The 26,436-nt window shown below is 27.8% G+C and overlaps 1 protein-coding gene across 2 annotated transcripts; it reads left to right on the forward strand.

Moving 5' to 3' along the window:
* Nucleotides 1-992: 992 nt before the first annotated feature.
* Nucleotides 993-23,830, forward strand: LOC129971289 (uncharacterized). Of its 2 annotated transcripts, none has more exons than XR_008784786.1 (2): nucleotides 993-1,244; nucleotides 7,707-7,920. XR_008784786.1 is itself a non-coding variant. In XM_056084909.1 (2 exons), exons 1-2 carry the CDS (start codon nucleotides 1,203-1,205, stop codon nucleotides 22,888-22,890), a joined length of 1,074 nt encoding a protein of 357 aa, XP_055940884.1. In that variant the 5' UTR covers nucleotides 993-1,202; the 3' UTR covers nucleotides 22,891-23,830. The 2 variants fall into 2 exon arrangements, 1 of the variants encoding a protein (XP_055940884.1); XM_056084909.1 differs by lacking the exon at nucleotides 7,707-7,920 and adding an exon at nucleotides 21,859-23,830.
* Nucleotides 23,831-26,436: the final 2,606 nt, after the last annotated feature.

Raw genomic sequence — 26,436 nt, forward strand, 5'->3', positions numbered from 1 at the left:
CTTCTCTTTGTGTTGTGTTGTGCTTGTGTGGTAGTTTAGGAATGTCCGTGTCCATATATGTGTGACATTAAAGCCTATGAAAGTTTCAACTCCTGCTTCGTCACTAATGGAACTGTCATGCACTGACTGAACATGTATCATTATGCCAAAAATCTTTATCAGTGGAGTGAGTTCGTGCTCTTGTGATACATGAAATATTTTTGAATCCACTGCACATTTTACAAGAAAAAGACAAAACGTCATAGCATACGATAGTATGATCTTGGAAATTAGATGTTATATATTTGTCACGTGACAATGAAATCATATGATCAATTGATTGAAAATGCTAATGATGTAGGGTATTCTTGGGAAGCTCCTAGGCTCAACGACCTTTAATCTTCCGCTCGACTGAAATGATGAATGAGTGACAAACAAAATATGTTGAGCATGATTACTTTGAACTTTAAATGATGACTCATAAATTATAGTAATTGTGATCAATTCATTACAGCTGAAATTTTTATAAAATTAAATTAAATTTTTTTTATTGAAAATTATTTTATTATTTAAAAATTCGTCGTAGGCTAAAAGTCTAACATTCTCTGAAATTTTAAGATAATTTGATTATTGAAAAATCACATGCAAAAACAGAAAGATAAAACAAGAAAAACTTATGAAAATTGGAAAAAAAAATTATAACATTACTTTTTGCAATTAGCTTATTTTTAAATCATACGCTAACTGAAATTAATATGCTACCATATAAATCAATTATGTAAGACAGATTAATCGTTAACAAACCAGATGCGGTTTTAAAAGAAACTAGTCAGCAAGAAAAGAATACGTCGCTCTACCATTTTCTCTCTCAACACAACGGAAGTTTCGTTCTTTTTGTTTTTTTCAACCCTAAAATAGGGAATTTGCGAGCTGAGACGGGGAAAAATCGAAATAGGAAAACATGCTGCTTGGCGATTCTAAAATCAAGAACGTTGCAACCCTGTATTCCAAGGAGTACTGATATTTCAGAAAGGTTGGTGGCAGTTTGCCTGACGGACGTTCTGAACTATCGCTCTTCATTGGCCGCCATGTTTAAATGCTGTTCTCAATGAGTTTGTTATTTGGACTGTTACACAGGTGACTTGTTCTGTCAGACTGCCTTGTTGATTCTCGAAGATCTTCCGGTAAAAAATTGGAGAGGCTTTGGCCCACACACCGATGGCATGGGTGTAGAAGTTTGTCCCGTCCATAAAACTGACTTCAAGGTAACTTTGAATTTTCTAGACGACGTAAAGTTTTTATTTTCCGAATGTTGTGTAACAATTTTTAGTTGAACTTTCCCAACATGTGCTATAATGTGTGCACATGTGCTAAATAATTCATGTTTTTTTTACATATTTATTTAATACTTTGGAATAGATATTAATAGAATCCTGATACTGTTATCAAATCGTTGCTATGTTTATACTTAGATGTGCATGCAACTTGAATTCGGTATCTTATGATAACGGAGTTGTACTCTTTGGTAAAATCGAAAATTTAAATTTCTTAGTGTCAAAAAATATTGAATGATTAATATTGAGTTATTGATATTTAAACAATTATATTTCTTAAGTTCTACTTTTCTGTTAAACTTTACAGCTAATCAGATCTTTAAAAAAAGTTATCTTATTAGTGTTTACGAATCCCCAGAAAATAAGTTCTTTTCCAATGTAAGTCGCAGATATCCTAACTTTAGAATCGTGACCCCAACTGGGGTCCTTAACTAATAACATTAAAAGATCGCGAGAATTGACAGCTCTCTTCTAGAAAACTCGCAATGTTATATATGAACTAAAAATTATTTGAAAGTTATTTTGATGTAGGACGACTCGTTAATGATGAAATTTAAATTCAGTCTGATTACAATCAACGTCTTTTCCCCCCATTTGAGATTTGGGTCGTTTGAGAAAAATATTTCATAAGGCCCTGCGTCAAACGTAAATCTTGAATTTTATTTCCCTTATTTTCATGGTCACCAATATATATTTCCATCAAATCTGGGATAAATAAATTTAAAAGGAAAAAAAAAAATCTTTTAAACTACTTTATAATTTTTTCAAACTATTTATAATATTTTGAATCTTTCTGAAGTAAACAAGATAGGAATATTACTTTAAAAACGGTTTTTTTACTTCTTCTTAATTGATAATTAAGTCTTGTGATTTTATTCAGATATTTTTAATATTCTTTTGATATTATAAAAACAATTCCGTTAACGGTGAATTGAAATTGAGAACAAAATTTTATGATTGCGCATCTAAAGCGAAATTCCCGCTTTTTAGAAAATGTTCCGACTTTTATCATTATTCTTAAATGTAATATGTTGATATTTTATAAATTAATATTATTGCTGTGAATGAAACGATATTATTTGCATATTCGGTATTTTTCGAAATGTCATGCTTGTCCGATGCTTATAGTAAATTTAAAAAATGCGCAGTTTACGACATTATGGAACTGCCCCTAGATGGCAGCACGTATTCTTTTGCTCCGATATTCTTTGAAAAAAGCTTTGAATTTTCTTAACTAACCAAAAAATTTTATGAATTGTATGCAAAAAATCCGATTGCAAATTATTTTAAAATTAGATCTGAAAATTTGCTTATACATACCCAATACTAATGTAATAATGGCTGACTTTAAATATGATAGATTGTTAAACGTGTTCAGACACAAGAAATCATATTCTATATTTTATAGTAATGCAAATGTGTGTGAAGTAATAAGTTTCTTTGGCTTCTTTAAAAAAACTATATGCTAGGAATAAACATTTATAAATTCTAATATTTTTAAAAATTATTTTAAAAAATATATAAGTAAATTAGCTTTTATATTATTAGAATTTATTCCATTTCTATCAAAGATAGAAATGGAATAAATTCTAAAAATTTTGATTTAACTGCTCTTTTGTGTGTATATGTGTGTTAAAATCTAATATTTGTATTATTCCATTCTGTTGGTATGAAATGGTGAAAATAATTCTCTACTTATATTCTGTAAATGTTGTATTTAAACTCTTCAGTAGGCATGTCTCTTTGAAGTGTAATGATGGACACTTTGCTTTTTGAGAAACATGTTAACTCTTTACAAATAGCTGTAATTATAGATAGTGAAATAAATTAAAATATAATATTAAGCATTGGTGTTTGCCTTATCCTAGAGACACATTATTAGTTTTTCGATAGCTTTATAATATTTATAATAGCTTTATAATGAATTGTGTAACTGCTAGATTTGGCACAACAATTGGAATGTTAAATTTCTCATCCTTAAACGGGATCATAATAGGAGTTTTGGATTCAAGTCCAAAGGGTCATGGGTTTGAGGCAAGATTATACTTAATTTCTGTCATTTAAGCACCTGTTGAATCATAAAGATAATAGCGAAAAATTTATTCATTGTGGTTTGATTCATCATCCTATTATTTATCTTGCTTAATTACGGATAAATTATTTTGCAATAAAAATTAATTAGGATTTTGTTTGGCAATATTTCATTTTAGATTAAATCTTTTGTAGAATTTTTCTTCGATAAATATTAATCTTATATGAAATTAAAAAATCCCCCCCCCCCAATGATGCATGTTGTGTTATCACTAAACTTTCTCATTGCCTTTGTATAGAAATCTATATCATAAATAAATATTTTATAATTTTGTAATCTATGTTTAATTTTATTTTTAATAATAGCTAAATTTTGTTGTTTTCATTTAACTCTGAAAATAGTCCCCCCCCCCCTATAGCTTTTTAGACCTTTAATTCTTTTATATAGTATCTAGAAATTAATTGTAATTTTCTAAACAAGCAGAGTGCTGTAATTACAAGAAATATTCCTGTAATTAAGATTGCTTAACAGATTTTGCATTAATGCTTATTTTACTTTATCAAAGACTTCCAGAAATTTTTATTAATATGTTTTAATAATTTACAGTAAGTACAATGCAACTTGTCAAAATAAATTAGATAAAAAATTACTAAAGAATATAAATCTTACTGTAGATATTAATGCTGAATTCATGTTTAAAAAAAATAATTTATTTGTAAAATTGGAGATTTAATTTAGCACAATTTTTTATTGTTCTGATACATAAATTTTTAATTATCATATCTGAAAATGATATATTGAAAACTATCTTTAAGTATTGATCCAAAATAGTAATATTTTTATTGCTCTTATTAAAGTCAGCAGCTCAGTTACTGTTATGAAACTTAATATAAAATTAAAAATTTGATTGCTTTTTTTTACTTGAGAATTATTTTAGAATTTGTATGTATACTTGAATTCTTTGACAGCATTTCTCATGATTCTCTCAAAATTCTGATTCTACTGTGACAGGAAATCTTTAATTCTGATGTCGTGTGTTTTGTTCATTAAACGTAATGAAGATTTTGCATATACGATTTTTTAAAAATAAAAATGGAACAATGTTCCATTTTTAATATTTTTGATTATTGTGCAAATTATATTATCAAAGATTTAATGTTAGTAAAAAGCAGAATTGAGGTTGGCTCATTAAAAATATTTGTAGTTTATATCCTAAAATTCTGGGTTTTAAAAACCTCTGGATGTATTTATTATTTGCATGATAATTAGAGTCATTAAGACAGTGGGTTAGCTATTATGTATTTATGATAAATAAATAATATATAAATACAATATTGAAAATATTATCCTTTTTTAATTTCTTAGGTGATAAATCTTTCTGAATTGTCATAAAAGGTTAAACTACTAAACAACAAGGAGACAACAATAGATCAGATCTGTTTTACTAAAATCCAAGTTGGCAAAAAATGTGCTTTTTAAGTATGATTATAGATCAGACAAAGCTTAGTGAGCAGAATTTTATATATTGATATGGTCATTATTCTGTTCAAATTCAGATATTTCTTTATAATAAATGTTGCTTCGAAGTTGATCATAAAAGTGATACTGTGCTGTTATTAAAAAAAAAAAGAAAAAGAAAACTTAATTATAAATCTTTTATTAACTTTTTCCATTAAGAATACGAAATGCAGTAATTACAAGTCTTGGGTTTGAAAATTTTACTTAAAAAGATTATGCATTAATCAAATGGTTTACTTGCCATTGATATCTCACTCAAAAGTCTTTTTTTTTTTTTTTTCCCCTTCTTTCTTTTGTCTTTCCAAGTTGGTATAGTTGAAATTCTCAGTTAAAAGCAAAATAATGTAAGGAATTTCATGTCACGTTTTATAATAAGGTTTTTAAAGTAAAATGTGAAAGTTTAGGAGGTATTCACGAAGAGAGAAGAGATGTACTGTATTTCCTTTTTGTCCCTTATTTGCGTGTATTTATATTCTTTTAATTAAATAAAAATAATTTTTCTTGAATGCAGTTGCATAAGCTCCCTTTCATTTACTTTCACGTCTACACCACGTGATCGTAGATAATTCATTATCAGTAACTTCGGAATTCTGATTTCAGAAACGTTTGCAACTACAAATTCAATCTTGGGAAATTCTGATAGTCTTGTTTCATTCTAAAAAGAATGGATTTTTGTCAAATATCCTTTGTCAAAAATAAAAGCACCCAGAGCGGGAAAAAGCTTCCTGGAAATTTCATTCCTCCGTAGAAGATCCCCTTGTTCTATTTTCCCTCACATCTGTATCGATCGGGCCTGGTTGGTCGGAAGGTACCGGGATCGTCTGTTCGTAAAAACTTATCGATCGTCTGTCTATAAGTACTGCTCTTAATTCAAACGGATTCTAAGTTAATTTTCTTATTACACGCATTTAGTATAGCTTGTAAAAAAATTTACATTACTGGTTGCAATATTAATTTATATGAGAAAATAATTATTGATTATTTTTTTTTAGATACACCTTGAAATTTTTATGCGCCATTTTGATTTCTTACAATTTCTTTTTTTCGGCGCTTTATTCTTATATTTCCCGATACGACTGGTTCGGTAATTCCAAAAAATTTTCAACACCTTATTTTTAGTTCTTTTGCGAGACTATTGGTAGAGATAGGACGAATTTTCATTTGATTAAAATGTGAGTTTTATTAAAACATGTAATCAGGAATTTTAAGAAACTGCCAAGTGGGAAGCATTCTTTAAAGTTTATTCATTACTACAAATAGCTTAAAATATCGTACTATTGAACATCTTGTGCAATTTAAGTAATGTGTAACATGTTAGTTTATGAAATTTTGATTTATCTTCTTAAAAAAAATCAAGTGATAAAACGTAACTGATTTTCCAAAAGATATATATATATTTTTTTTTACGAACAGTTTTATTGCTTATTTATGTTTATATATTTATTGTGTTTTGTTATTTTTTTTTGGAAGATAAGGTTTGTTTACAAAGATTGGAACCCTCTGATGATTTTTCTTTTTCTGCAGTTTCTTTCATGTTTTATTTTCCATTCGAACTTTTGGAACACTCATTTCTCGCGGACTTTTTAATTCGTTTCAACCTACCTGCCCCCTCACTAGCAAATTGGAGTTGTATGTAGATTTAATTGCTGAAGGATAAAAATTCGAAAAACAAAAGTTGTAATAAGTTAAGACTTGACTCAAAAGAAAAAAAAATCAGTTTTCACAGTAAAGGATTTATTTAATCAATCTTTCAAAGATGGTTTAGCTAATATTGGACTTGATTAAACTTCATCAATTTCATCTAGATAAAAGATGCTGAAATCAATAAATTTTTAAAAATCTATTGAAAGTAATATGTATATTTGTGTTATTCTGTTAATTTTATCAATTGTCATTTAAAAAAGCTGTATGTTACATTAGGCTTGAATCTTTTTATTTGCATAATTTTCAACTGACTTGTTTGAAGATAATTGCCAAGTTATGTATAAATGTTTTCAAATTATATGTGTTAGATATTATATTGCATGCCTATTACTATTAATAAGTTAAATTTATGTAGGCTGAGCTTTTTTTTTAAAAAAAAATAACATCTTGCAAGTTTTGAAGTTGTTTAACACACTACTAAATTTGAGTGGTCTAATAATTCTTAATAGTTTTTATGCTTTGAAATATTACTATATTTTCTGAAAATAAATGACAATATAATTTTGATTATATTTTGAACAATTCATAAAAATCTTGAATAGCATTATTTCAATAGCAATATGAAATTATTAGTATTCATTTCAAAATAAATTTAATGGCATTTGTAGAAATACTGTAATTTACCATTTATATGGTCAGTGATGTCATGTATTTTATCTTTTCTGGATGTGAATTTTCATGTTTTGACTATTCTGAATGTTCTGTCCTAATGGTTTAGGCTGTTGCTGAGCAATTTTTTTCTTTGGATGTATGGTTGTAGATGGTTTATTCGTTAGTTTTCGAGTGTTTTTAATAATTGTTTTGGATTTGAATTATGCTATTTTGTCACAGTTTGTGCATTTCAATGTTATATGTTTAAAATAAATTGAAACGTATCTTTTTTAATTATGTTGTCTAGATATCTGTGTGATATTTGCATAGTATTTCACTGGAATTGTGTGATTTTATTCAGAGTATTTTCATTGGATCTATGTGATTTTATTCATAATATTGTTTCCAATAAAGAGTTCAGTGTGACTCTTGAATTATTTTCTGTCAGGATATAAAACACATAGTCGAACATTTTAGCATTCTTAAGCATAGAAATGTAGTGTTTTTTTTTATGCTTGAAGTTTTAATGCTAAAATTTCTTATTCCAGAAAACCCATTGCCGAGATTACCTGCGCCGAAAGGATGGATAAATAAAATGAAACTGCGTGTACTAAGTTATTACGTAAAAACTGGTTGCTAATGCAAATAGCATTGTTATGTGATAAAACAAATATAGTTCTAATGTACACTTGTTACTGGGACCGATACAACATTGCAAATATTGCTGTTTCTTGAACTTTAATAAAAGTTGTCAGCTATGAACTTGTAAAATATAATAGAATGCACTGTTTTAAAAAAAATACGAAAAAAAAAACATGTAATTACACTGAACGCAAGTGGAAAAAAAAGAACGTAATATAAAATTGTGTACAACTTTGAAATGAATACATGTACATTGATCGCAATTAAATTTGAGCTTAAAAATTACCATTATGTGCAAAAATGTTACTTGCAAAAGAAAAAAAATGTAAAATAAGTTGCACCTGTATCTAGAATAAAACAATTCGTTGTTTACCTGAAGAAAAAAATGCATTTCTATGTAATGAAAAACTATACCTTATTTTGTATTTTATAGGAAGTTATAGATCTATGCCAAATCTTATAAAAGGGTTTTAAACAAATTTTATTAAGGGTTTTTTTTTTAACCGTGTATTATTTTTTTTTTACTTTTGATTATACATATATATTGTATTAAAAATTGTACAATTTTTTAAAAATTTTTTTGTAGTTTTTAAATTTTTGATAAAGCTTTTTGAAGTCTTTTTTTTTTTTAACGTTCTATGGCATTTGCCATTATATTGTCAATTAACAGTCTGTCTAATCTCTTAATTTATTTTATGATAGTTCTGAAAAAAAAAGTGCAATAAATTTTTCTGTTAAATAATAATAATAAACAATCTCTGTTATGAAAATTTGGGAAGAAACATACTGATTGTCTAGTTTAGTAAATTTCCTAGAATGTTATAAATTATTGATATTTTATGTCTAAAGTATTTAAAATTTTTGAATTAAAAAAGTTAAATCTGCTCAAAATGTTTTAATTTAAATGAATATGGAATTTGTTACTTTTTTTATAAATTTACTATAGAGTGAATAATTTTGTACTTTATTTCCACTATTTTTAATTTTGTACCACTGAGAAATAATTTCATGCAAAAAGGTGGTTAAATGAAACTGGTTTAACTATTATAATCTTTTTTACCTTTGAGTAAATCATCAAAGTCATTAATATATTCAAAGTCTGTTATATTAATCACTAATTTTTATACTTTATAAATTGAAATTTTAATATTTGAAATCTTGATCTGAGAAACATTTAAATAGTGTTTTTTATTGTAACATAAGAGTTTTATTTGTAAAGTTTTGTTTCCCTTATTGGAGCTTTCTGAAGTAATTAAATAAAAAAAAAAAATTGCAGACATGAAACAAATTCTTAAAACATATCCTTGTATAATTATAGATTTTCCTCTAACTAAAAGTGTCTTAATATTGAAATTGTATAACCAGTGATATGTATATATGTCAACAATTGATTGTAAAGCATGTGATATTCTGTAAATAAACAGTTAAATAATTCATGTTTATTGAGTTAGGAAAATGTGTTCAAATATTAAATCTGGAAAGATTTGTTATATTGATAAACATGCAGTTAAAAAAGCTCAAAATCAGAAAAATTATTTAATTTTTATTACTTGCAAAAATTAAACAATAAAAATTTTCTAACAATGCGTATTTTAACTCTGTGGAATAACCTAGTTTATTATATGATCTTGAATGTATGACTGCAAATAATGGATTTTTTAATATTTTTAATTGTATTTACAAAAGCTATTTTGACAAATAAAGGTGATGTGTTTTATATGCATGCCATATTCTATTCTCACTGATTATCTGTGTAATTTTTTTATATTAAAAAAAAGTCGGTGTTAAAGTGCATGACAAAATTGCAAATTTCTAAGTCCTTTATTTTTTAAAAAAAGTAAGATATGGTAAATTATAAATTGTAATAATATTAAAAATGGTTTAAATAACACAATAATAATACACTAAATAGTAAAAAAAAATTTAATGATTGATTATGTATAATTTTGAATTCATCATGTGGTTAGCTAAATAAATTCTGTATTATAATAAAATGTATGCATCTATTTTATATCACAGGTTTGAAGATGAAAAGTTTGCTATTCAAACATGTGAAATCCTTTAGTATTCACATTCCTAAACATTATGTATAATAAATTTCAAATAATAAAATTTTAATTATTTGAAATTTATTATACAGTACTAGAGGAGTAATGAAAACGATTTGGCCTGACTTATTCCTGAACAATGATGCAGTGAAAGTTTAAAAAAATGTATATATGATTTACAAAATATTTTCAAAGAAAATTCTGTTGAAATGTATGATAGGAAACGTCTAATGGCAATTTACAGTTGCCATTTTTGGACAATTGTAAATTTTAAAATTTGAAAGGTTTGCCGAACAGTTCGAAAGGCAGGCATATTAGCTCAGATGCGCTTCATCAAATTCTTTTCGCGGTTTTAGTGCTTCGAATATTGCGCGCATGTGCAGTAACTGTTCACAAAAACCGCCCGCTCCAATAATTTTTTCCATTCTCCAACTGCTCGCGTTCAAACCCAGACGCCCGTGGCATTGACCTTTTCCCTCTGGATCCGTCGGTTCTTTATTTTATTATTTTTTTCTTTTCTAGTTAGCTCATCCGTATTGCGCGCCGAAATATTGTTTCATCTAGGTATATCTTGGAGATGCATATCCAGCGTTGAAGCTTCTATTATTATTATTCTACATTTCATTTCGTTAATTAAATCTCAAAAATAAAATTTTATTCATTGATCTCCAATGTTATTTTCCAAATCTGTATTTTTCTTTGAGGTTTTCTGAACTTTATTATTTTTTCAAACATTTTATATTTGAAATATTCTTATATATTTTATATTTGAAATATTCTTATCGTTACTAGTTTCATTCATTTGATTTTTCTCTAATTTTATAATTCAGGCTTTTCTGCCAGCGTCAAGTAATTTGTGCAGATAAACTAAGAAATTTAAGATAAATACCGGAAACAAAACGGTTTATTATTTTTTCTTTTCTTCTCTAAGTTAGGTTTAATTATTTTAAAGACTAAATCAGAAACTTAACATAAATTTCAAATTCGTTTATAATGTTAATATTTTTGACACTTTCCGTTTTCACTTTACAAACCTCTGTATTTTAAAGTTGGATCTAATATTAATTTTTAAATATTCAACTGGCTTGTTAAAATGTCAATATGATACTAATATTTGAAAATTATATGTTACGAAACATTCTTACTTCAAGATTATTGAAAAAAGAAAATAAGCTTAATCAGTAGTTTCTTTGTTCTTTAGAATATGATTTCATTTTTTTTTTTTTTCAATTAGCATTCATTTATTGGACTCATTTAAATAAGTTATCTTATTCTTAGCCAGAAATATCTGTAATAGTCTTAACATAGCACTCTTGGCTTCTACAGTAAAAAATATTTTAAGTGGAACAATAATTTGTCAGATTTATTGCCGAGGTGCTTCCGATCCCAAAATACTGTTTTCATCCTCGGCTTTTTGCAAAGTTGCCAAAAGATCATGTTGTCAGAAATTACGCCAAGTAGGTGAAGACTTGTTAATGGCATACTGACTTATACATGCATAGAAAGAGCTGGTCTATTATTTCAATTTATTCCTATTCAGATGTTTTTTTCTATAATTGATTATAATAAGTATATTCAATTTCTAAGGGAGGCAAAAAGGACAGAATATAAATTGAAGATTTAATTTTTCTTTTGATAAAGAAAATGTACGAAAACTGGATTTTGTAATTCAGATTTTGAAAGCATAGTTTTTCTCATTGTTTATTCTCTTTGTGGTATTAGTCGATTGTTTAATTTAAAATGGTGAATTAATCGTAAAAAATATTTGTTTTCACCACCTTTCCGTAAATCTTCTTTGTATTGCTATCTCTATGCCATCAAATAATTGAACATTAAGAATCTCAAAATAAAGCTCGTTCATCATGCCCTCCCCCCCCCCCATACACACGCACTTTAACTAATGTGAACAGAGTATATTTTCGTTTTAAATAAGTTTTTTTCTTTTGTGATATAATTATTTAGTTTTATAAAGCTATTCATCTATGAGCTTTAGGTAGATATGATGTAATTGATATCTATTTATCCTATTTTTCTTATGCACATTTGACCAATTTTTTTTTTTTCATATTAATAATTAAATTTTTTTAAAAATGAGCAAAAATTCTGCTATGTGCTAAACTGAAAATATACAGCATGTTGAAAAGAAGGAAAAGCGAATAGCTGAAGATTTAAATTTTCCTGCAAGAATTGTTAAGGAAAAACGAAAAAAATCGCCGTCTCCCTCATACTAACAAAAGGAAGAAAAAAAAGAAAAAAATTAACGGGTTGGGGGAGTGGCCCAGCAACATTCCGAGATCAACCATGCATGGAGATGTTAAGCGCGTACTTCTCTATTAGCAGCCAGGCCAAGTTGCTGTCTGCTTATTGTATGCATTCCTTTTTTTTTTTTTTTTTGGTGGGTGGACTATTGTTCTTGGGCTGATTTTCTTGAACTTAATAAAATTAGTATTTACTTTTTTAATAGACTTTTTTTTTACTTAAATCTGCAATGAAAGAGTTTGGAATAAGATTCCCGCGAAATGGGCAATTTTTGATCCATTGGAAGGCAAAAAGATGGTGGTAGTGCATTGCTACTCAGTATTTAAAACGATATTTTTTTACAGCTTTCTTAAGTGAGAAAAATCGTACAATGTTTAGTTTGAACACTAATAATTCATCTCTTATTTTATTCGATTTAAGGCCATGCAGGTGAACGTTTAGTTCAAAAAAAAAAAAAAAAACTAAAAAAACTTGTCATTTAATTTGCTGATTATCTCAGAGCATTCAGTACAGCAATGTAAATCGAAATAAATTTGTTGGATGTTTTTTTTTAACTACGAGCGCTTGACAAACAATTAAATTCGGAATTTTTGAATGGAATTTATTTTCTATTTGATTTTCGAAGAAAGATGGAATTGATTCCTTCATATTCTTAATCCTTTATAATCAAAGAAGACAAATGTTCTCTTGTTATTTCATCAAAATCCTGAAGGATTTCTTTCTTAAATAGGAACGAATAAATAAAGATTGAGGCAAAAAATGTACGAATCTTATGAAGGGGGAGGGTGATAATGTACTAAAACCCATGTTTTGAGTCCTATAAAAAAAATACATGCTTGTAACAATGGTTACTAATAAAACAAGATTTTTAATGAAATTATATTGAGAAATGTATAAATGACGATTTACTGTTAGTTAATTCCGATTACGTTAGTTAATTCCGATTGCAATAAGTGATACTAATTCTATTTCAAACAATGACAATAGAAGAAAGTGGATGGGGCCTCGGGGGCATTTGAAGCTGTCTTGGATGTCTTTAATTTTCCAGTAAGCAGTTTATATCAACCGCATTATTTAATAATTTATATGTAAAAGTTAGTTTTTTTTTAAAGAAAAATTTCTTCTGGTTATTGATATTTTATCCTAAATAATTTATTGGATAATTATCTACTCACATTATTGATTGTCTGGTTATTAATGGAGGGAGGGAATCCTAGTTCAAGTGGAATGCATAATATGTGTATTAATGCTTTAGAACTACATTGATTATTATTGCTACTCAGATCATAAGTGATCATTAGTGCTGGGGCTTACTTTTTTAGCATCTAATTACTATTGATTTTGAAAAAATTGCTCTATAATTGGAGATTTTGAATACTTTGTCAGCGGGGAATAATTGTGTGGTACAATCATTTCATTTGACTTCCCATTTCAAACTACAACTTTTTTTCATGATTTTCAATTGTTAGCTAATTACCACTTCGTTTGGCTTTTTTTTTTCATTTGCTTAACTAATGATCCAGCAGATTTCAACTGATAGCTAAAATGCTGAAAAATCTTGTAAAATACTTAATTTTTCGAAAAACGGATTGCCGGCTAATGATTCGCTAATCTGAATCAAATTATTATAGATAGGTGAATATAAACCTGCTATCTGTTTTAAGTTTTTATGTAGTTTTTAAATATATATCACTTTTACAAATAAGCACATATTGCATGTTTTTGCTCGAGATTTTGTTCTGGCATTCGCGCTTGAGTGTTTCAAATGATTTTTTTGGGGTTCTCTTAAGTATATTTACTGTATGGTTTTTAATTCTTCATTTTATATCCTTTTTTTGATGTTCGACACAAAATAAATAAAATAATGAAATTTCATGTACATTCGTGATTGTCACACTGAAATTGTGCAGAACAAAATCCACTGAGGCTCTGAATTAATAACATCGCGTGCGAAGTTGGCACAAACTGGGAGCTGAAATTTCTCTTAGCATCTCTGCGCGCGCGAGATGTGTGTGACCTACATTGCTGTTCCCAATACGAGGTTGAGTCGCCGTGTACAGGTACCTCCGTTTACATTTGTTTTGAAGCTCATCGCTGCTATTTACTGAATTATATTCTGAATAATAAAATTCTTTATAAATTAGACCCTTTTGTTTTGAAGTTCATGTTCCACATGTATATTGAAGGGCAAGATGCTACGTTTGATACCAATTTGCATGTGGTATTGTTAAAGACATTAAAGGAAATCAGTTTTGAAATATATGCTTGGGAAACTTAATAACTGAATGACAAATACATTTTTTAGTCTCAAATGTACCATTTATTTGTAGGCATACATGCATCGTATCAATCTCATAAGCTAAAATCAAACAATTTCTTAAAAAGTTAAGGTACGATACAAAAATGAAGCGCAATCCAGAAACACCAAATATTCTACAGGCGTTTACTTGTATACAAAAAATAAAAAGTTGAAACTGTAGAAATAATCTTTGGTAGAATTCATAGATCACATCTGGAAACTACGTTAACAGTTCGATATTAAAAATTGTTCTAGACTGTTTCTAAAGCGAGGGTTTTAAAAAAATTGCTGGTAAAAATCACTTGATCTTTATTCGTTACACAATTCCATTAGAATTTTTAGATTGTTTGAAAGAATTAAAATTTATTTGATTTTATATATAAAGAATATCAACCATTAAAATATAACGCGTCTAACTAAAATTTCAATGGTAAATATTTGGATTTATAACCCTTTACTACAAAACGATTCATTTTTTTTTATCTCTGCACTCAAAGCTACACATTTTTTCTCTTAATTTTTCATTAATATAATGATTAATAAATTTCTATACATTTATAACCGAAAAAAAAACCCCCAAAATTTTGAAATTATTTTGCTTACAATTCCTAAAGTAATTTATATAACTTGTTTAAATCTGTTCCGTCTCTTTAATGACAGCATTTCTCTTCCATTGTATTAGCGTTTCACACGATTCATCTCGCTCCTTCACTGCAGAATATTTTCTTTTAAAAAAAAGTGTTGGAGTTGGAAGTCTGTGCAAATTCAATATTATCAAGATACTTTTTCATCATCCCGACCCTATTTTTATTTGAAAGTTGTGTCTAGCCTCTGAAATTGGAGGGCGGAGGTATGGCTGATACAATAATTAAACATAAATCGGGAGAAAATTGATGCAGAATTTTATAGAAGTTTAATGATTTATATAAAGTAAAGGGAAGTATACAATTTTTGATTAAAAAAATACTCAAGATTCTGAAATTTTCTACAATGTCAATCTTACTGTGCATGACACTAAGCTTAAATCCCACTAATAAGTTATGTATCGCCCGTCTTTTCTTTAAAACCATTTATCTTGTGGGACGGGAGAGGAGTATACGTTTCGTAATTGTAGAATCGCACTTTTCACTGAAATCAACATTCCCTTATTGAAAGTAGAAGCCTCTTACTGAAATACAACTGTGATTGTTAAATAACTTTCAATTTTGAAAATCTAAAAGAAACATTGAAAACACAGACATTCTCAAAGAATGTCTGTACCTCTTGCATAACATATTCATCATGATTCATTCATTCATACATACATAGACCAGACTATAAAAACATATGCAGAAGTTTTGAAATGGTGATCCATCTATGCATAAGATAAACAGCTGCCAGAAAACGATGTTAGCCAGCCGAAGTGGTTTCTCAAAAACTTTCTCGTGTATTCTCGAGTGAAAATCCTATGCTCTACCGCCTTATAAATTTGTGAACCATGGATAAAGCGCAAATGCTTTGTATGGTATTGGCGAAAAATAGTTGTGAAATTTTGATCTTAGGCATGAATTCAGCAATTTTATTGAATCTGTCTTATGATCCTTGGCGATTAAACCCTGGCATTTGGTTAATAGTACCCGACAATCGAATATGTGTTTTAGACGCATTTTATCCAACAATTGAAACCGGAAGTTGACACAGAGCTACGATTGTAGTAAAAATATCACTTACCAAGTTTCGCAAATTCTTGAATTACCGCGTTTACATGCTTGTGCAAGTTTAGACCGATGAGAGGTCAATCCTTAAAAGGGTTTCCCTACAAATTTGATTCATATTCACACTTAAGAGGTTAAATCCTTGTACCAAATTTTATCCATCTTAATCTTTTCGTTTTGTAGTTATTATGTTAAATTATATTCGGACAGCGGGAGGAATAGTTTCATTTTAATGGTTTTCAATCAAAATTTGATAGAAATCCACAAATTTGGTATAAAGATTATATATCGAATTTCATCCGTTTAGCTTAAAGCGTTTTGGAGTTATGATATTTACAGACAGACAGACATAATGTTAATAATGTATCTTTCGAACTCGGAAAAATATGAAACATGGAAATCGTCAAAATCTCCAAGTTCGGATTTTTAGACGATTACAATATTTTCTCCGTATGTTGTATACGACAGAGTAATAATTCATTGTCATGCAGTTGCTTGGTGAGAAGTTATATACATAATTTAAAAAAAAAGAGATTAAAGTATGTGACAAAAATATTTACACTACTAGAATCAATGATTAACACTGTACGTTAAAGGCTATAAGCAATCATGTCACCACTTTGGATTTCTAAATATTACAATTCTGTAAAAAAGAAAAAAAAAAAATGTAGCAACTTCCGTTTTAAACCTAAATTAGTATTCACCATACTGTATAAACAATTTAGGAATTATTTAACTAATTGTATTTATACACTTTGTATCTCTGAAGTTGTTAAGTTTAAGTTAAGCTGTTACCGATTTAAAGAACTGACCTGGAAATATTGGCAAATGATATAAATTGAAAGCGTAAATGTTATCGGAGACTTGAGAAATGCTGACGTATCAGTAATGCCATGACGTTGCAAAATCTTTGATAAGAAAGTCCATAAGAACTGCATTTTGTAACTGTCGTACACTCATTTGATTCTACCCGCAGTTTTTCAACAAGCCGTTTTTGGATAATTTTTCAGCAAACGATATATTTATGTATCGTAATTCTTTTTATGGCATTACCAGAGTAATCTACTATGCGTTTCTTCTTTTAATTTGGGCTATAGTTGGGTAACATGTAAGTAGGCCTAAAAAATATACAGATGTACGAGATAAAATAATGAAAATAAAGTAACTTAATATAAATTTCTTTCAATGCATATCATTTCACGAATATCAGTGCAAATATTAATCAGGTATTCGTTTTTTTTAAAAAAATGAATTTAATAACTTAATTGTTCATAAATGTAGGTATTGCAAGGAAATTGATACCAATATATTTTAACAATGAATTTTTATTTTTTTAAAGCAAAAGTGTCTAAATAAAATAACATTTATACTGTATGTTCGTCGCTTGGAATGCTAGCCCAAATGTTTAGGTATTATTCAGAGCTAATTTAATTTACAATGTGTAATTAATAGAATTAAAAGTTTGCTTTTCCTCCAATAGTATTATTGAGTGAATGTGCAAAAATTAAGCTGAAATTCATCATAGAAAATCTATCTTGAAATATTTTACATTACTTTGTTTAATAGAAATGGAATAAAAAGAAACTCTCATCTGTGTTTATAATGCCCAGCTTTGTTTTCTTGGAGTAAACTCATTTTTCCTCTGAACTGTAAACTTTCATCCGTATAATCACTTTTCTATGATCCAGTTACACTCCATCATGACCCACTTGATGGTTCTAGAAATCACCGCCAGGGAAGCGCGAAGAGTATGAATCCGGTTGTATTGTTGAACTTTACGTGAGATTCATTTCATTTGCTTCTAATGAAAAGAATTTGCATTCTTTGATCAAAATTTTTCCAAAAAAAATAAATAAAATTGTGCGGTAAATTCTAAGCCAATAATAATAATAAAACTTGCATTATTTTGTGTTTTAAACAATTTATTCCGATTTTATAAATATAGTAATGTTGTATCAAAAACAATGGTTAGAAGTCCATTGTTTTTGTATTATCTATTTAAAAAATCATGTCATTTTGAATTATGACTAAAGCTAATTAAAATAAATGAAATAAATTCATTTCACTGCTTAAATAAAAAGCAGCTCTGTTGTAGCTGGTACCGCAATCTTAATTTTGTTATTTTTAAATGTTGGTTGTTTACTTTCATAATATTCATTTTTAAAAGCTCATAAAAGAAAAAAAAGTTCACTTCTGCTATCCATCTTTTTTTATTTCAATTTTTTTTTTTTTTTTTTTTGTGCCTCATATTGTTATATTTTTTAAACGTCTAACTTTTAGACAAAGTAAGGCCTGCATCATTACAAGAAACAAATCTTCACTACACATGTGATAGTCAGTAATCTTCTCATGAGGGGGAAAAAAATCATGAGATTTATCAATTCGATATTTTAAATATTTTGAACTTTATTACAGAAATTCAATGTAGATATAAAACAAAAACATTTTTACTAGTGATAAAGAAACTATGAATCTTATTTAAATTATTTTCTGCTTTTAAATATTTAATTTATAATTTATTAATATAAATATGGAGTATTTTTAGAACAGTGCGAATTTTTTTTTTCTCAAATTCACCATCTGGTGGCATTGCAAATGGAGTGTTAAAATTTAATGTAGTTTATTGATTAGTTGATAATAAAGTTCTGAAAATGCTCATATTATCATGAAGAATACACAGCATTATACAAAGTATATAAAATTTCAAAACTGAAGCACATCAGAAAGGAGAAATCTGTCACAAAATTCCAATTTTACAAATATATGAAATTATATAAAGTAGTGTAAGTAATAATATAAAGTAGTAAAAAGGCAATCCAGTGTTTAAAATACGGGGGAAAAAACATTCAGATTTATTTACAGCATAATAATGAGATTTCTTCGTTGCATCAGACAAGCTTGTGTGATAATAGTAATGTAACCAATATATCATCTTGAAGTTAAATAAAATCTTTTAATCCAAGTTGCTTTGAGAGCATTGCTATACTTAAACTAATTCGGAGAAAATTATTAATAATTTTCTGATTAAGATGGAGTTATCTTTGATCTTAATTTTATGAAAGGTGGCTTCTCTTAAACTTTTTCTATTTCAAATGAAAATTAATTGAGACAGTAAGTTACCCCAAATTACATAGTACACAGTTGTACAGTATCATTAACTATACTTAGGTGATTTATAAAAATTGAAAAGATTCGATTTAATGTATCTCCAATAGCACGAGATACTGTATAGTATCTCACCTACGTTGTTCGACGTTCCGAAAATCGGACAATATTATCAAGATATCGTAATAATGTTGTTGGTATTTTCCACTACTAACTATTCAATTATTAGAATACTGAAATAAATCTCTACTTATATAATTTTGCATGATAATTTTTAATATATTTTAATTTAGTATCACAAAAACTGGAAATTCATTTAATAAATTAAGGCTCATAATTTTATTTTAATTTTGAAGATTTGTTATAACTTCCTTGAAGTTTGATGTCAAAGATAGATTTCACTAAAAAAATACTGAAAGAAATTATCGTTTTGTTATATAATCTGTAAAAATGCGTAGTCACATGAATGAAAAGTGAATATTTATTTATTGAAACGAAGAATAATGAGCAATAGGTACAAAAGTAGCTTCTAAAATTAACGTCGGATTAAGTCGTGTTATTGCTTTTTGTTACTTAAATGACGAGAATGTTCCAATATGAAATTTTTTGAAATTCGATGCAAAATTTTCGACTTTATTAAGTCTTGTTTCAACCAGCTGCAGAGTTATTATATGATAAATTAAAAGACATTACACTTGTTGATGATTATAAAATTAGAAAACGAAGTAGTGTTGACATTAGTTTACCAATCGTCATACTACAGCAGAATGTGATGAATTCCATAAAAGGATTTCAGGACATCACTTTCATCTACTCTGGGACAAATTCACTTGCTAGAATCTTCATCCAGAAATTTCAGAGCTATGAATTTATGCATTTTTTGGAATTGAAAAATTTGTTTGGTGAAATTAAAATTAAAAATATCTGTCGTTCGTAGCAACATTTAATCATTTCTTTCGCGCGCATATACAAATATATTATCTTCCTTAAGTAACATCAAACTTGAGATAGTGTGATTTTTCCCCCAGGTATATTTCTAGCTTGATATAGGAATCATGTTAGCAATTTGTTCTAGTTAATCATATACTTTAGAATTGTACCTTTTCCTTTGATCTGAGAATATTCATCATGTACTGAAAATTTTTACGATCTTTCTTGTTTGAACTTTTTAGTAGAAACTAAGATAGTGATGAGTTGTCTGTTCTTAGCAGTAAAACCTGCTTTTTTTCTCTCCAGAGGTTCGAAATTTGGGCATTAGTGCCGAAGAGCTGTTATCAATCGTAGAGCCGATTAAATAGTTCACTTATCGGAATTTAAACGTCTTCGGGTTCTATCACGAAATCGCATGCAGTTAATTTTTGAGTTTAGGAGCCTTTTCATTAACGATCGTAAAGAGTTAACAATGAAATAATTGGATAGTGTTAGATCCTGAAAAGCCATTATTACTTCAAGGCGATTTCTATAAATGGATTTATTCGAAGTAAGTATATTCAGCAAACCAAAAATTTACCCATGCAAATTAAACATATTGCAAAATTGCCTGTTGTAATTTTTTTAAGTTATACTTACCTAAATTGTTTTCGGCAATCGTCAGCAAATGACATACAAAGTTCCCTCTTTCTTTTATTTCAATAAAAATATGCTGTATTCTACTAAGATAATAAAATAATAAATGTTGTTCGGTGTTTTTTAATCTTACCTTGCACATAGATAATAAACAATTAAGAGAAATAAATATGTTTGAAACAAACTCATTAAGAAGACTGCTTTGTGAATTATTTTATATTAGTAGGTTTTGTTAAAAATTGAAAGAAAAATTTCGGGACATATTCAGTTAGGTTAGCAAAAATGTGCAAGCTAAAAATAACTGTTTTCAATAGTCAAATTTAATTTGATTAAGTCTTTCAAAGAAGGTTTTGGTTGTGCTTTTTGGTTTACATTAGGGTTTTTAATTTAAATTAATTCACTATTAATTTGAATTTTGGTTCCACTAAATGTATTGCTTTAGGTCTTCTTATTGACATGATATTAAAAAAAATTCCATTAGGAAACTTTTTACATATCAAAGAATTTGGTAAGTTCCCTCAGTGGTCAGATATTACTTCGACCATTGAGAGAACCAGTTTGACCTTTTTTGATATGTTATTAGCTTAGAGAAATAATTTTTTATGGATTGAAATCAATAAAAAGCATTTTTATTATGAAGTAAGGTTAATTGAAAGAAGAAAAAAAATTAGTAAAAATCAATTCACATTTTCAGATTTAGCAGTGTCTAAAGACAGTTTCATGATCATAGTCAAAAGTTTCTGAGTTAAATTTTTGACTCCATTAAAAATTTACTGCGTTTTCATAAAATGCATGAAGACTCAAAATGAATTTGTGGGAAATGTTGGGTGTCAACTGAAGTATATTGATGTCATTATGCAATAACTGAAAATTGTGGTGAAGAATTTCTTTTATGTCCTAATACTTGGAATCTAATCAAATCATTATTTCTTTGTATTAGATAAGATTTAAAGCTAATTTATGTTGTGTTATAAAATAATCATGAGTTTGAAAAACTCATATTTTTTTTAAAATTACATTTCTCCATTTCATTTTTTCCTTCTGTAGCTGTATTTACTTTAAAACTTATCTCCATTTTATTTTATAGAGTTCCAGCTTTCATGTAGGAGTCATGTCTTACCTCTCCCAGCCTAGAGGCTTGAAGCGAAAGCATCCTGAAGATTCAGAAGATGAGGACCCACCGCGGCCAATTCGATCCCCTTCTGAATACATTCAAGAAAGAAAGAAATTACTGGACTTCACTTATGAAAAATTAAAAAAGACTACTGCAGAAAAGAATCCCAGTTTGTTACGTCAAGTTTTAATGACAAATGTTGTCCGTACTCTTCAAAAGGATATGGAACGTGATGGTATCCTGGTAAATGGTTTGACTCGGGAGTCAACTGCTCCTGTATGGTCATCTATGAATAATCAGGTATCTAATTTAGACTTAGATCCTCCTAATCCAAACCTTGATATCTTTTCTCTTGGTTATCCCAATAATATTAATGGTGTTGATCGACCTTCAACACCTGCTGTGATACCCATGACTCATAGTGACTATGGAACAAATTCTGGAGCAAGTTATTCTTCGGAACCATATAGGTGCTTAATGGACATCGATGATTCTCCCAGAGCGACCCCTTTTCTACGAACTTCTTATGAGCGAGTTGAATCTGGGGCCTTATGGACTGATGATAATGATAGATTATCTAGTCTGAACTGGAGCTCAGTACTTAAGAGTACTACTTTTGATGCAACTAATGGTAGTAATGACTGTTCTTTATCTGATGATGCTGTTTCAAGTACATCGCTTCACTTACTTATGCCGGCTGTGACAGGAATAGAAACTTATTTAAATTGTTTAAGTAGTTACTCAACCAGTTCATCCTCAAGCCCAAATGTGAATTCTCTGTCAGGGAATACAAGTCCAGTATCAGGATCTTCACCTTCTAGTAGTGAGGACGAAATTTTTGGGGACGTAGACTTAGCATTGTATGATTATGACTACACCCCACTTTCTCCGCCCAATGTTGCTATGGCCCCACTCACTGCTGAGGAGTTGATGTGGTCTCTTTCCAATGACCAAAAGCCTGCTAATACTGACGATAGAGACTATTTAGCTTCTATTCGTACATGACAACATCAAAGTCTTGAGCATTAAAGTTTTTTGAAATTTTAATTAATATTTAAATGTTTGTACAAATGTAAATTTTACAAGTTTGCTATCATGGACATTTTGTCATGCGCCACATCTCTGCAGACTATCATAAAAACTTAGCACAATTATTATTGTTTTTTACTTTTATATTTTTCCATGCCATAGGCTAGCTTTGTTTCTACTTTCATACATATGTACTTAAATATTAATTAGTTGTTATTTCATTTTGTTTAAAAGAAGTACTAGAAGTTAACTACTTAAAATAAGGTACTTCATCCAGCAAGATAGTTTTCACAATGTTAGTCTTGAAACAGTGCTTTTAAAGGATTTCTGCATCTAAAGAATTTTTATTTTTTAGAAATATTATGAGATTATTTAAAATATATTAAACAATACTAGTTAACAATAATTAAATATTTCTTTATGTGCTATACTTGATTAATATAAATAATTTTATCAGTTGTTGATTTTTTGCAATGTGGAAAAGTATGCATCAGTCTGTTTTATATATAAAGTAATGTATTATATGATTTAAAATACACAAAGATAATCTTTATTTTCATCTTCAGTTTTGTAGTAAGTTACTGTTTTAATTTTCTAATATTTAATAAAATTTCCTTTTAATTGAATTTTGATATTGCAGGGAAGAAGCATATTCTTAAATTCAAGATCCTTATGTTTTAAACTTAAATTGTCTTGTTTTGCTAAATGACTGATTAGCATTTATTTTAAACTGTAGATGCAGAAATATTTCTTTTTACTATTCTAGTGCAGTTTGAAAAAAGTTTCTTGGTTTTATATCAAATCATATGCCTGTAAAATTAAATTTGTAACCAAGGAGATTGTTACTAAACATTTAGATCAATATATATATATATATATATATATATATATATATATATATATATATATATATATATATATATATATATATATATATATATATATATATATATATATATATATATATATATATAAACAAAATAGGATATATTCTAATGAATATGATTTTTAGGGACCAATACCATGAAGTTCATGATGCTGTAAAAGAGCACTTGTGCTGTGTATTTATTTCAGTTTGATTTGTTTGGCTGATGAAAAGATAATTTTTTTTAGAAATTAGAATCAGAGAATGAAATACTGTTGAAATCAAATTCATCTACCAGTTTCAGTAATTTCTAGTTTTAATCCTTTATATCAAATTGTTAACTAAATACAAGGTCTTTTCATTTTTGCCTATATTTGTATTGTTTTCATTTTACATAAGACCTTTTGAGATATATGCTTTCATAGGGAAAAGAAATATGGTCAGTGATTTACTCTATTTTATTGGTAATGCATATTTAATGATGAATATGCTGGATGATTATTCAAGGAAATACATAAAAATATTGCAGTGTTCTGAAACAAAAAGTTCCAATCATAGTCACATTAAGCAATACATGATTGCTTCACATTAAACAATATGATTGATTGCTTTGTTACCAAGCAGTCATTCATTTATCCAAATAATCTGCTCAAATTCATGTTTCTCAAATATCTTTTTACTATAGGATTTTGTGGGGAAAAATACTTTTTAAATCAAATATCTAAAGGTTTTTCCTCTATAATTTCAGTTTTGTAATTTTATATGGTAGGAGATTAAAGTATATGATCAAAATCACAACATAATAAATTTATTTCATTCCTAGGTTGATCTTTAAATATTATTGAACATATTAAAATTGATCACAATATATGAATTTTTTTAAATTCATTATTGGATAATTTTTAATTGAACATTTTTTAGCTTAATTTGCACAAATTTTTGCTATGTTTTAACTCTGAATATATTTTAGTTGATCAGGTATTTGAGCGAAAAAAAGTAAGCAGTATTAATTTCTCCCCTTTTACAAATATATTTGGAAATTGTAATTGTTAGTAAATAAATTGTGGGATTTTACATGTATGAATTTGTTTTATCTTATGATGTTGGTCAGCAAAGTTTGGGAGGATATTATCACTTTTGAACTTAAAAAAAAAATAATAATAAAAGAACATGGAACATATCGTTTAATATGCACACTAGTAACTATGATACTTTGAGTAGCTATTTTTTCCCTGTGTATTTTAACTTGCATATTATTAAACATCTTTTATTTTCTTAATATATGCAGCACACTTGGATTGTGATATGTTCAAATAATAGAATTAAGTTATAGCTTGGAGAAAAATAAAATTTATATTAATGTGCAGTATGTTATTGGTACTATAGATTTGATTGCAGCTCTGCTTTCTTTTGAAGTTAAAGACAAATATTAGACTAGATGATAACCTCCATTATGTGATACAACTATGTGATGTGAAATGAATTCGTAAATGACAGATATTTATTTGATTAACCCTAGACCTGGCCATTAAATTAACATTTTGCAAGCCAGATGCTGTGGTTGCAGTTCAAAAGAAAGGGAGGGGGGTGAAAAAATGGAAGATTGTAATCTCAGGTGTGTGATAGATAAATGAATAATCGTAGATGTGTGTCCAGTTGTATTGAATGTGTCCATGCACATTTTCATATTATGAAAAACTGTACCAACTTGCAAAATGTCTACAAAGCAATATAAAATGTTTAACAGACGTTCTTGTCTCTCATTTAATTTTTGCTTTGGATTTAGGGTAAACAAGACTAATATTGTACTGTTTTTTTTTTTTTTGTTTTTTTTTTTTTTTTTTAAATTATTTATTAGCTCCCTAAATTTGGTTATTTTAATTTTATCTTTTTCACTCACTTTTGAAAGTTAATAGTATATTACAACAAAACAATGAATTTTTTTTAATGTGTGGAAATTTTTGATTTAAAAATATTTTTAAAGGCTTTATTTAAGTTAAATTAAGATGAGTTTTGATATTTTTATTATTTTTCCTATAAATATATAGAACACATAATTCGTTGTCTTGTTCACCTTACAATTCTAAAAAAACAAATTTTCTTATAAAAAGTTTTGATTATATATAAAAATTATTTTGCATATTCATGTTTTTTGTAACTATTATTTTATTTGAACTAAATTTAATATTCCTCAAGATTATTTACAGCTTCTAGTCGCTCCGTTACAAGATGAATTATTATTAATTCATTAACCAAAGGTCAAAGAACTCTTTAAAAGGACCATCTTCTGTACATGAATTAATTTTATTGCTTTCATATATATTAAATGGCCACGGTCAAAAGACATGTACCAATTCTAACCAAAGAAGTTGCATATACTTATAGAATGTTTTGTTACAATTAGTCAGGTGACTTTATTCACTAGTGATTGCCATTAACTTTGGGTAAGCATAACAATTTACAGAAGACAGCCAATCTTAAAAGAAGAGTACTATATTAATTGAACTGAAAATGAGAGAACTTATCGTGTTGCAATATAAGGAGCCAAAGAGAAATTAATAGGCATAAAGGATGACTATTGTATAATGTACATACTGTTACCATGATTCATGGTTTGTATATTTATTTTGTACAGACAAACAGCTTATATATACATT

The sequence above is a fragment of the Argiope bruennichi genome, chromosome 6 (assembly GCF_947563725.1).
Source record: "Argiope bruennichi chromosome 6, qqArgBrue1.1, whole genome shotgun sequence".
Classification (NCBI taxonomy): Eukaryota; Metazoa; Arthropoda; class Arachnida; order Araneae; family Araneidae; genus Argiope; species Argiope bruennichi.

What these genes read in the sequence shown, in the direction of transcription:
- LOC129971289 (XM_056084909.1), top strand. Translation starts at nt 1,203, where the DNA reads ATGGGTGTAGAAGTTTGTCCCGTCCATAAAACTGACTTCAAG. An exon ending in TCCATAAAACTGACTTCAAG is followed by an intron (nt 1,245 to 21,858) that starts GTAACTTTGAAT and finishes TTTATTTTATAG; the next exon opens with AGTTCCAGCTTTCATGTAGG.